Source organism: Apodemus sylvaticus, chromosome 7 (assembly GCF_947179515.1).
Source record: "Apodemus sylvaticus chromosome 7, mApoSyl1.1, whole genome shotgun sequence".
NCBI classification, from domain to species: Eukaryota; Metazoa; Chordata; class Mammalia; order Rodentia; family Muridae; genus Apodemus; species Apodemus sylvaticus.
The window spans coordinates 75,910,795-75,924,031 of NC_067478.1; the positions used below are offsets into that span (position 1 = coordinate 75,910,795).

At 36.6% G+C, this 13,237-nt stretch overlaps 1 protein-coding gene across 1 annotated transcript in view; it reads left to right on the forward strand.

Moving 5' to 3' along the window:
• Nucleotides 1–13,237, forward strand: part of Ddx10 (DEAD-box helicase 10) — a 143,317-nt gene that overhangs the window by 13,176 nt on the left and 116,904 nt on the right. The window contains exons 6-9 of the mRNA XM_052188339.1: nucleotides 1,341–1,530; nucleotides 6,360–6,486; nucleotides 10,035–10,197; nucleotides 11,845–11,929. Coding sequence (XP_052044299.1) covers nucleotides 1,341–1,530; nucleotides 6,360–6,486; nucleotides 10,035–10,197; nucleotides 11,845–11,929 — 565 coding nt within the window. The remainder of the gene's footprint in view (nucleotides 1–1,340; nucleotides 1,531–6,359; nucleotides 6,487–10,034; nucleotides 10,198–11,844; nucleotides 11,930–13,237) is intronic.

The following is a 13,237-nucleotide window of genomic DNA, read 5'->3' on the forward strand; positions in this document are numbered from 1 at the left end:
TGACCCAAGCCCTTGGAGGAGCCTAGAACATTGTGAGTTGGATTCCAGACATTGGACGGTTGGAGTCTGATTGTGACTATGCCCTGATATTTTTCCTTCTTGAAGAAATAAAGTATTTTAGTGGAGTCCACAGTTAAGAGACTTTGAATTTTTAAAAGACTTTGAATTTTAAAAGATAATGGATATTTTAAAAGGATTAACCTTTTTTTTGTTTTGTTTTGTTTTGTTTTGTTTTTTTGAGACAGGGTTTCTCTGTGTAGCCTTTGCTGTCCTGGAACTCACTTTGTAGACCAGGCTGGCCTCGAACTCAGAAATCCACCTGCCTCTGCCTCCCAAGTGCTGGGATTAAAGGCATGTGCCACCACTGCCCAGCGGGATAAAACTTTTAATATGCAAGACTGTGGGACTTTTAAAGTTATTTAGATCTTGGAGATGAATAAGAAAGTAAGGGTTGAAGCTTAATAGTGATGCGTTTGTGTGTCAAGTTGACAAAGGGTCAATTGTACTGGCTGGTTTTGTGTGTAAACTTGACACAGGCTGGAGTTATCAGAGAGAAAGGAGTTTAGGTGGGGAAATGCTTCCTTGAGATCCAGCTGTAAGGCATTTTCTCAATTACTGATCAAGTGGGGGAGGGCCCCTTGTGGGTGGTGCCATCCCTGGGCTGGTAGTCTTGGGTCCTATAAGAAAGCAAGCCGAGCAAGGCAGAGGAAGTAAGTAACATCCTTCCAAGGCCTCTTGTAAGTAAGTAACGTCCCTCCATGGCCTCGGCTCATGGTCAGCTCCTACTTCCTGACCTGCTTGAGTTCCAGTCCTGACATCTTTTGGTGATCAACAGTGATGTGGAAAGTGTAAACTGAATAAACCCTTTCCTTCCCAATTTGCTTCTTGGTCATGATGTTTATGCAAGAATGGAAATCTCTGGTATTAAATATTTAATAGCTTTTCACTTTTGAATGCTTTTATACGTACAGAAAAGTTAAAGTGGTAGGGTTTCTTCACTCAGTTGCCTCTAGTTTTAAACTTGCACATAACTGTGATTGGTTCATCAGTACTAAGAGTTTAACAACATATTGTGTAAATTTAACTGTAGATTTTATTTGTTTATATATGATCAATTTTTCATTATATTACTTTTTTAAAAAAATGTGTTTCTGAGATTTGAACGCAGCACCTTGCACATGTACCTTGCAAATGTTAGGCAGTTGAGCTGTTACTGAATTGTACCCTTAGCTTAGCCGGTGTACTTTTCTGCTTTAGGAATTTAAGCAGTGCACTAAATTGTATTTATCCTAATGTATTATTTAAATATTATAGAGCAACTTGCACTTTTCTCTTTGCAGTTCTTGATGAGGCAGATAGAATCTTGGATATGGGCTTTGCTGATACCATGAATGCTATTATTGAAAATCTTCCCAAGAAACGCCAGACTTTACTCTTCTCAGCCACACAGACCAAATCTGTAAAGGACCTTGCACGCTTGAGTTTGAAAGACCCTGAGTATGTCTGGGTTCATGAGAAAGCAAAATACAGGTAGGAATTCTCTCTCCCTGAACCATCTTCTTAGTTCAAGAATTCATATTCTAAATTTTTATTTTGTGTGTAATATGCATTTTGGTATTAGATACACAGAACATACTACTAATAAATTCTGCATGTATGTTTAATTGTGAGACTATTTTAATGTAACATTTCTGAAAATGCAGTCTGGAGAACAAACATCTTGGTAAGATGTTAGTAACCACTTCCACCATAAATGAGGGGGAGAGAACCAGTTTTTGCATGACAGTGACAAATATTGAGTCAAAGTCAAACATTGTGGCAGTGGTCTGAGTTTGTTAGAGGTGTTTGTTACTTAGGCAAGTGGAAGTCTTGGGTCTGATGCAGAAAATAGTTCCAGCACTGCATATTACAAAGCAGTTTATTAAAAGACACATATAATATAGATTTTCATTATGAGATTAAGAGAAAGAGGCACCCAGGAAAAATAAGATATTAAAGTGTGGCTTTATGTGGTGTGGACTTCTCAATGGAGAGTAGCACTTCATTGTCTTTATATGATTTGGGTTATTTTTGAAGTTATTGTCTTCAAAGAGTTTCCAAGGAATTTAATGAGGTCATAGCATATTTCCTAAGGTAGTGATAGGGGCAGAGACATAACTATAACTCCTCCCTGACATTGGCACCAATCAAAAGAGTTCCTTTTCTAAGTAGGACCTCCATACTCACAGAGAGGGATTTCAGGATTTCAGGATAAGCAAACATGACACAGGTTTGTTTTTTTTTTTTCAAAATAACTACTTTTACCTTAGCTTTTTTAAGCACATGGGTTAATAGGGAGATGCCCAGTGTAATCATAAATACCCAACATGGATATTGGTTTCCCAAGGGAGAGTTGTATCTTACTGTTAGTGGAATAGTTAGGTATATTGGTGCTTTCCTAGTTACAGTGCTCAGAGAGTGTAATTTATAATAAGGCTTATAACAGTGGTTCTCAACCTTTCTAGTTCTGTGCCTCTTTAATATAGTTCCTCATGTTGCAGTGACCCCAACCATAAAATTATTTTCATTGCTACTTGATACCTGTAATTTGCTACTGTTATAAATCATAATGTAAATATCTGATAAGCAGGATATCTTGATATACAACCCCTGTAAAAGATTTCTCCCATAGGGAGACTAAGATTTTTTTTTTTGTACATAAAGTTGTTATGTGGATTTGTAGGGATATTGTTTAATTCTAGGAATGAGAGAAGAGTGCTCTGTGTGTGTGGATGTGTGTGTGTGTGTGTGTGTATGTGTGTGGTCACTGCAAATGCCACAGCTGGCAGGGAGATGAACTGGATGCAGGAAGGAAAAGTGGGTTCAACCTAACTTAGTTGATACTAGTTCAAATTTCTAGAGAATCTTACACTAGGTGGTTCATTGTAAGCATATTTAAGCACAGTACAATTTTGGAAAAAAGCTTCCTGATGTAAGAATCTGGTGCAAGAGGGGGCATAATTACATTGAAACATAATTCAAAGTACATGTGACCATGAAGCTGGGTGGTATGGCTTAAGGCCCTAGGATCTGATGTCTCTGACCAAGACCTAGATAATGTAGAGGTAGGTCAGCATGCTATAGAGTACATGTGATGCTTCCCCTAATGTTGGATTCCATTGACTGAGAAACAAAGCTAACAATAAAGGTATGGGGAGGCAGAGTCTAGGATAAACATTCTGGGGGATTTGGGTGAGGTCTGGCCCTACAGATAACAAAGGTCACCGGGTCATTAACAACATCTTCTTCCAGCCTTCTGTGTGGAAAAGAGATACTCCTTTCCTCCTTTGAGGCAATAACTCTGTGTGATTAACATTCTTAGTTTCCCTGGTGATCTGTGGGTGCAAGAACTTTTGTGTTCCCAACAGTTCTAAGAAATATTCGTAGTTATAGATCATTTGGCTTTAAATAAGTATGCACACATTTACTTGTGTATGTGTGTGTGTCTGTGTCTGTGTGTGCATGTGTTTAGGTACATGGATGTCATGGTGTGCATATGGATGTCAGAGGACAATCATGGTTGTACCTTGTTTGAAAGAAAGTCTTCTTAATTATTTTTTGGTGCATAAACCAAAAACTTCTGAGACTTGTTTGTTTCTGTTTTACATCTTGTTTTAGGAGCACTAGGGTTATAGATGTTCCTCTTGTTATGTGGGTTCTGGGGATTTGAACTCAGGCTCTTAACTATACAGTGAATTCTTTTAATTATTGAGCCATCTTTTAGTCTACATTTTCAATGACATTTTTGAGCAAGGTATCTTATGTAAAATATTTATTATTTTTGCCTAAGTAAGCATGATTATCTTGTCTTTGACAAGATAGCATTGGGACAACAGGTATTGTTCAGTAGGCAATTTGGGCTTTATCAATGGTGTTTGAAGGTTTTTAAATTTGTGCTGAGGATTGAACCCAGGGCCTTGCATGTGTCCTTCAAGTGTTTTTCCACTGAGCTATACCCTTAGTCCTGAAAACTTTAGTACTGACAGTACTTTATTATCTGTATATAGTATATTTTAACTGCTTACTTATTATAGAACATCTTGATTGATTCCAAATTGTAGTGGAGTGGTTGGGAATAAAATTGCTAAACAGCTGAGTGCAGGTTTGTGTGTGTGTGTGTGTGTGTGTGTGTGTGTGTACACCGATTTTTCAGTTCTTTTGGATAAATGCCAAAGAGTATAATTGCTGGACTAGATGACAAGAATGGTTTGGGAAGGAAAGCATCTTCAAAAGTGGCTGTATCATTTCTCCAAATCTGAGGCTCTGAAGTGTGTAGGGGTGTGTATATTCGTATCATATCTTAAATTTGAATTTTTCCTCACAAGCAGCAAGAGGGGAGCATCTTGTATGCTTATTTGATGTGGAACATCTTTTATGTTCTTCTTTGATTTGAGCATTACTTTCGGGCAATGCTTTATTCTTTTCTCCCTATATTGGGGATTTGTGTTTTTCCATGTATTATGGAGAGCAACTGTTTATTGAACATTGAGTTTGCAAATTTTTTTTTTATGTCCTTTGGCTTTGCTTTTCTTTTTCTTGACATAAAGAAGTTTATTATGAATTAGAAAATTTAAATTTTAATAAATTCTATTTTACCGGTTCTTTCTTTTGGTATCTGAAAGTATTCGACTTTCGTTTTTTGGATTATCTGCCCCTTTTCCTGAAAACAGTGTGATGACACTTGGTTGTGCAAGCATATGCATATATAGTGTCTCTCACCAGTCTCATAGCACTGAACTGATCTGTTCTGCTACTTGCTTTTTTACTTAATGGTAGATTCCAGAGGCCACTCCAGACTGATATATGAATATATTATATTTTTTTATAGTTGTATAATACCTTATGGTGGTATGTTTAATAGTTCATTCCACAAATTCATTAGTTATAGACATTTGGGTTGATTTCTTTTTTAATCATGTGGTTCTGAATGATGCCATATATATTTTTATCCCTCAGACTGATTATAAGAGTAAATCCATATATACTTTTCAAACATTATTATGAATTTTTAAACATGTAACAATTTTTACAATAAATTCTTAAAAATTGTTTATTCACAATTTCATATGTATATATACATATATTATAGTCATATTTGCATTACTCTCTCTTATTCCCTCTCTCCTCCCATTGAACCTTTTTTTCCTTGGGATGTCTCTTATTTTAAAGGTTTATTAATTTTATTTGAGTACACAGTTGCTGTCTTCAGACACACCAGAAGAGGGTATCAGATCCCATTACAGAGCCACCATGTGGTTACTGGGATTTGAACTCAGGACCTCTGCAAGAGCAGTCACTGCTCTTAACCTCTGAGCCATTTCTCCAGCCTCCCCTTCCTTTTTTTTTTCTTTCAGTTTTTTGGATTTGGTTTTTTGGAGACAGGGTTTCTCTTTATAGCCCTGGCTGTCCTGGAACTCAGTCTGTAGACCAGGCTGGCCTCGAACTCAGAAATCCACCTGCCTCTGCCTCCCAGAGTGCTGGGATTACAGGTGTGCGCCACCACCGCCCAGCTCCCTCCTTTTTAAAAATATTTATTTGTTTATTATATGTAAGTACACTGTAGCTACCTTCAGACACCCAGAAGAGGGTGTCAGATCTCATTACAGATGGCTGTGAGCTCCCATGTGGTTGCTGGGATTTGAACTCAGGACCTTTGGAAGAGCAGTTAGTGCTCTTAACTACTGAGCCATCTCTCCAGCCCTGAACCTTTTCTCCCTACAAGCCCTCCTCCTGCCATGTCTACAATAAGTTTTTTATACCTGCTACATGTGTGCTCACTACGGGCCAGTGACTCCTTTTCCTCTCATTTCTTCATACCTTTGTACATTAACCCATCTTAATGTTGGATGCATTTGAAGTAAATGTCAGATAACCATAGGCTTTCTCACATGATCACTAATGTGAGTTCAATATTTGTTTGTTCTTCTTTGTAAAATCTTCCACAAAATATACATATGTTAAGTCTAAATTGCTTAGATGGATGTTTGTATTTCTCTGATCTCAAACCCCGATAAAGTTGTAGGCATTAGCCATCAAGCAGCCCAGCAGAGTTTTCCCATGCTGCTTTTCACAGATGGTGGTTGTTGCCTTCTTTCTGTGGTTGACTCATGTTTGATCTTGCACCATTCTGTGTGTATGTGTTTCATATAATCTCTAAAGGGTTTTGATATATTCAGCCATGATGAGGTTACTTTATAGGGGACAACAGAGAAAAAGTATATGTGTCACAGAAATTGGGAGAATGGACCACTGATAAGTTTCATTTCAAAACAGCAATATGACATTGTTAAAAGAATTTGGTTTTCTTTTGATTCTACAAGCACCCCTGCTACATTGGAACAGAACTATATAATTTGTGAGCTGCACCAAAAAATAAGCGTGCTGTTTTCCTTTTTGAGGAGCCACCTAAAGAAGAAGAGTATTGTGTTTTTCTCCAGTTGCAAAGAGGTATTGATTCTTTAATTATTCCTTTTGAATGCATTTGTGTTGGATCACTGTCCTCGAGTTGTCAGATTTCAGTTAGACAAATAATGATACTCTGTTCTGTGCAGTGCTGGGAGACAGAGCTGTATAAAGGTCGAGCCCAATGAAGGTCGAGCCCTTGCTGTCTCCTTCAGCACTGTTTTAGATGTTAGTGATTCTGGGAACATAGTACTCTCCATCAGAAGTATTGACAAAGGAACCTAGCTAGGCTGACTGAGGCTTCTGTGATGGGGCAGTTCTCCTTCCCTCCAGGTACATGGAACTGAATATTTCTTTTTTTTTCTCTGCCTCAAATTTTTGTTCATGCTTACTTCTTTTTTGGAATGCTTGCTGTACATACCTTTATCCTGATTCTGGGTAAATAGTTGATGCTTTTTAAGGAAAATTTAAATTATTTTACATGAAAGTTTTTAGAACCCTTTTAGGATCAGTTGTTCCTTAAAAAAAAATCCTTCTGCAATATTTTGTCTACATCTTTACTAGGTTAAGAAATAATTCATGAATACTAGCCCTGTACTAGGAATAAAGGATTCAGAGAAATATAAGGATATTCCCTTATAAGTGGAAGATATCATGATTGATTTATATGCTACTTCTCTGTGTATTTAAGATTCCTGATGATAGATTTACAATAAACTCTAGATTTATTGCCCCTTTTCTAGCTTAGCGTGTTTAGCATGCAGGTGAGTTTCTTTCTAACTTGTGAAATGGTAAGAGGTGGTATGTTTTTGTTGTCTTCTGAAGCCTATACTTCTTCTGTGGAAAGAATAATTTCAGGTATTCTTAGTACTTATTTCAGAGTTTTATACTTCTTAGGGAAGAGTTGGGTTTGTGACTAGAAAATAAGAAATAATGTACAGAATTGTTTTTATTCCAACTCTCTGCTTTTCTTCTTGCCATAATAGTTTGCCTGTGCTTGACTTTCAGTGTGTTAGTCAGACTAACAGAACAGAATGCTTGACATATTTAACTTAAGGGAAGAATTATTTTAGCTTCTGCTTTCAGAGGTTTCAGTCACCATGGGGTTATGTGACTGGGTAGAACAGTTCATGTTACGATGGCCAGAGAGCAGAGAGAGAAGGCCTGGTCTAGTTGCCCCCACATTCAGTCCCCTACCTCTTTGCCAATCCTTTCTGGAAAAGCCCTCATAGATGTATCCAGGGGGTGTACTTTATTAATCTCCCACTAATCAAATTGATAATCAAGATCTACTGTCACAGTGACCAATCCTGTATGTTCTAAGCTTTGTCTTCATCTGCAAATATCTTTGTTGTATATAGATAATGTCTCTTTGTCTTGCCTATTTCTCTCTCTACCATTTGTTTGTTTGGTTTTTTTTTTCTTTGAGTCAGGGTTTCTCTATGTAGCCCTGGCTGTACTAGAACTTACTCTGTAGACCAGGCTGGCCTTGAACTCAGAAATTCACCTGTTTTGCCTCCCAAGTGTTGGGATTAAAGGCGTGCACCACCACTGCCCAGCCTACCATTTGTTGATAATTGCCCCTACTGAAAACGGAAAGCAAACCCAGTGTTCCTGCCTTTCTGTTCTTCACAATGCCTTCTAAAGACTTGTTTTTACTAGTTGAATCTACTTCTTCTCCTGTTCTTTACCTTCAATTCAGTTAGCTTTTAAAGGATACAGATTTCCAGTTAGTGCTCAGTTATCAGTTCTTCCTTGTCCTATCAGAAGCCCTTCCTTCTCACTTAATCTTTTGTCTTTATATACATTAACCTGTCTTTCTTCTACTTTCCTGACTGATCTCTTATGACTATTTTGCTAGGTCTTTCTGTTTTGACTGCTGGAATATTGAGTAATTCTCTCCCTTCTGCCCCCTTAGTATGTTTTGTGGGTAACCTCATGATTTTCATTGTGTGAGTGCAGTCTTAATGCTGTCAATTGCAGAATCTAAATCTCAAGTCCTGACTTCTTTCCTGAGCTTTGTTTGATTACTGAGAATATCCAGTTGTATGAAGAGACTGCTCAAATAAGAACACTTCAAGAATTGCTGTCCCCAGCTGTTCTTTGCCCAACGTTTCTCCATATTTGTAACGCTTAATCCCTGTCTTTTCATCAGTACTCTTGGCAATTTGTTAGCTTCATAACTTCTTGTCATCTCCCATGCTCCAGTACAGTTTGGACCATTCTTAACTTTCTGTTAGCTTTCTTTTCGGGTCTCCTCTAATGACTTTCTGTGAGTAAGAGTTAAATTCCATGCTTAGACTCTTACCTTCCACCTCAGCTGGTTTGTTAAAGAAAATTGAAGTCCCTTTTGGATTCAAAAGAGTCATATTATGGAACGTTTTCATGAAGTCATTAAACTGAATTTCTGTCTATGCTTTTCCTAAAACTAATTTACCTCAGTGCATCTGTGGCCTGCAGGTTTGTCTTTCCCTCCCCCTTTTCATGGTACCCCTTTGTGTACCATGCAAAGGCATGAAGCCATTATTTCTGATTTTACTGGTAAAGAATCAGAACTTCCTTGGTTCTAGAGTGTTAAAGAACATAAGAGTAATAATAAAACAGCTGTGGTTGGTCCAAAAAGGAAGGTGATACATAATTCCCTTCAGATGTAATGCAGTTTACGTGTTTAAGGACATACCTGTGCTCTAATACAGAGTTTTGCTGCTTAGAAAGCAAATAACCTTTATGACTAGTAATACATTGTTCAGTTCAGGATTTTTGCAGTCACTTTATATTGTGATTTTTGGCATTTTTTATAGTCCAAAGGTTGTTGCCTCTGGGTCCAATTTTTTTAAAAAATGTATGCACTCAAATTTTATATATGTTAGAAATATTGTTGAATTCTGGCTCAGTCTAACAGTATCTAGTTCGGAGCAAATACATAGTAATGAAGAAACTAAAACTATAGTTGACTCCTTTAGACCTATATATTAAATATATTTATAATAAAATTTTATTTATATCTAAGTTATTTAAATCCTATTTTTTGGGGGGAAGGGGGATCAGATAAGTGCTAGTATGATAAACTCTCAGTTTGTGAAGAAATTTTATACTGCCTGTTATAGAAAATTAAATGTACAACTTAAGATCATTTTGTTGTAGAAATTTATGAATTATAATGTGATTAATAAAAGATTTTCAAGATTAAAATCTAAGCTGCAGTTTTGTGAGGTCAGGAGATAGAAGTGAAAGTTGAGTGGGGAAGGAAGCAAAACTTTCTTCCATTACGAGTTCATCTTGTAATTCTCATGGCTTTTCTATATGGAATCTCCTTGATATTTATATGGTAAAACTGCTTATTTAAAAAAAAAGTTTTATGGAGGTTATATTTTTACAGCCATTCAAATATTGGAAAGAATTTAGTAGATTTAAAAATGTAAGAACTTTTTTCAATTTTTATTTTTAGCAATTGAGATTTAATTTTTTTAATCAAAATTCTTTTAGAAAATATGTATGCAAAAATGTTAATGCAAGACCTTAATTCTAGATTGCATTTCTTTAAAAAACCCTATAGTCGGTGCGCCTATACCTTACCCTTCTGCTTGTGCCAGGTGCAGTATCTGTTCAGGGTGTTCTGCCGGCTGCGCCCAGGGATCTCCATCCTTGCTCTCCATGGCCGGCAGCAGCAGATGAGAAGGATGGAAGTCTACAATGAATTTGTCCGGAAGAGGGCTGCAGTGCTTTTTGCTACTGATATTGCAGCCAGGGGGCTGGGTAAGTGAACTGGAATGCCATTACAGTGATCATAGGAAATATATTTATTTAGAGGGTGTTTGTCTGGAAATCTCACATCTTTTGAGAGAAAAATAGTAAATTGGTAAGTTGATGAATATGATAGGTGATGGTGAAACATTGTGTAGTATTTGCATCTCTGTGAGCTTGTTATGATTCATGATAATCCAGTTATAATCTCTTGGAGCCTCCACAGTTATGAAAGAAAAAAAAGGATTAAAAGTTTAAAGATAAGAAAATTTCTTACAACTTTGAAAACTGAAATTATAACTCATTTAACAAGAATAATCAGTGGAATCTTTTTTTTTTTTTTGACCAATTGTTCTGACTTTTAAAGTCACTATATTTAACATACTTTAATTTTATTTTCCAAAAGGCACTGTAGTGATATGACATATACCTTGTAGCTTTGTGGGATAGGTGAGGTGGAGGTGTTAAGAGAACTAGTAACTTGAATCACTCTGTGTTTAATTACTTATAGTATATTTTAAGCATACATAAACAGTAGGTAAACATATTACCCTACTCTAGCAGTTACTCGTTTGAGATGATCTCACTGTGTAGTTCCTAGCTATTCTAGACTTGCTTTGTAGACTAGATTGGCCTCAAAGACACAAATATTGCCTCTGCTTCCCAAGTGCTGGTGTTGAACATGTGCACAGTTAACTCCAGCTGATTATTTTAAATGACTCTCTTTATCATCTTGGCCCTCTTAGAGTGATTTTTCTTTTCTTTTCTTTTTTTAAATTGTCATCAGAAATCCTTGCAGCAAACCCTACCCTGTATAGGTAGTTCTGAGAAATTAAGAACAGATTTCTTTGAAAATGAATAAGGCCTGTAGTAGTCGGAAATGTAGTTGTATAATTGCTTATCAGTTTAGTCGAAGGCAGGACTAGCTGAAAAAATAGATGTGTAAATTTAAAATCAGCTTACATTTAAGAAATATTTATTTTTTATTATTTTTAATGTGTCTGTGCATATGTTGGTGGGTGTGCAAAGTTTGTGGAGGCTAGAGGTGATGTTTAATTCCATCTATGCTTTCTACCTTATTTTTTGATACATAGTATTTCACTGAATTTGGCATTTACAGAATCTGCTAGAATAGCTAATCCCCAAATCCTCTTATTCCTGTCTCCCGAGAGCTGGAGTTACAAGCAAGTGCTTTCATGCTTGACTTAAACTTGTTTTGTTTTTTTTTTTGTTTTTGTTTTTTTGTTTTTTTGTTTTTTTTTAATTTGAGTGCTGGGGATTCAAACTAAGGTCCTCATGCTTGTGTGACAGACACTTTGCTAAACTGAACCATCTCCTCAGAACCAGAAATCAGCTTATGGTCACTAGAACTATATGAAGAGTGCTGCTTTTAGATAATTAACCATCAGGGTACTTTGTGGTCAGTCACAATGCAACCATCTTTTCTGCTTTAGATAGGAAGCAATCTAATTTTAGTCCACTTGTCAAATTCAAGAAATATGATTTCTTGGTTAATACAACTAATTTTATTTTAAATAAAGTTTTGTTAGTGAGATATGATAGAAAATCTTGGCACATAATACTGTAAAATAATAATAGTACATACAGCAGGCTAGATATTGAAATTATCTCACATTCCCTGATATTTCTTCTATAAAGATTTTCCAGCTGTGAATTGGGTTCTTCAGTTTGATTGTCCAGAGGATGCCAATACATATATTCACAGAGCTGGGAGAACAGCCAGGTAGGTGTGTGGGCTTAATTCTTGGTTTTTGTACTGTTTAATAACAAAACATGCTTTTGCTGCAGCTACAGGTAACAAAGAATGGAACAGTTAGGTGTTGAGTTAATACCTAATTTGCTGTGAGTTTAGGTGGGCTAGGGAGATGGCTCAGTGCCATAAAAACCTGAGTTTGATCCCTGGAATCCATTTAAAAAGCCTAATATAGTGGTACTCATCTTAGTGTATTCCTATGGCTAGATAGGAGGCAAAGGGGTTTTGCTCAGAAGCTTGCAAACCAGCTAGCCCGGAGCAACACTGTGCATCAGCAGAAGCAAGAGGCGGAAGGAAAGACCCACTTCTGAAAAGTTGGTTTCTAACCTCTACAAAGACTCTGGCATGTATGTGCTCTCTTTCTCATACATGCATGCACAACAAACAAACAGATAAAAGTAAAAAATTATGGCCTGAAGGCTGTCATAATTGAGAACAATCCATAAAGATTTGGAACTTTCCCATAAATTGTTTACCGAACATCATCTCACTGAATCTTCATAACATTTGTAGTTTCATATGAAATCATCAATTGTTTAAGCAGTGATGCAGTATGTTTGAAGATATAAACAGCCAAGATTTGAGCTTAGGCAGTCTGAATTCTCTAGGCTTGGTCTTGTACTCTTACTTTCTGTGGTCTAGGGTTTAATAATGGATAGGGTTGGTAGGAGTCATAGGTTTCTATTTCTGAGTCAGACTTAAAAGGCATTTTTTTTTTTTTTTTTTGTATTCCATTTGAAGTACCATATTCTGGCCAAATAGCTATAGGAGAAATGTCTAGAATATAAAACAAAATCACAGTTATTTTGAGCCAAATTAAAAATAGATCTAAATGAATAAAAAGGATTAGGTAATTGTTAGTATTATTGAGATTGCAGTGAAATTTATAGAATTATAAATGGCTAACAGCTTTCTGGGTCACAATGCTTTTCAAAAGTCTTACAATACTTCCCTTTTGCCTTAATAATTCTTTGTCCAGAAGTTGACTTAAAAAGTAGAGAGATGGAATCTGGTTGTGGTAGCTCTTAGCTGAGGATTGGAAGGCTGAAGCAAAGGATCTTAAAGTTCAACTCAAGCCTAGGCAATTAGATCCTGCTTTAAAAACATGTTAAAAGAAGACTGAGGATGTACTTGAGGAATTCTTGTCCTAGCATGTGTAAGGTCCTTAGTGCCTGCCATTCATGTATGAGGACCTGAGCATGAATCCCTGGGACCCATCTGCAAACACCTGGAAAGTGACAAGCATCTGTTTTCTTAGTGCTGTTGGGTTGACGCAGG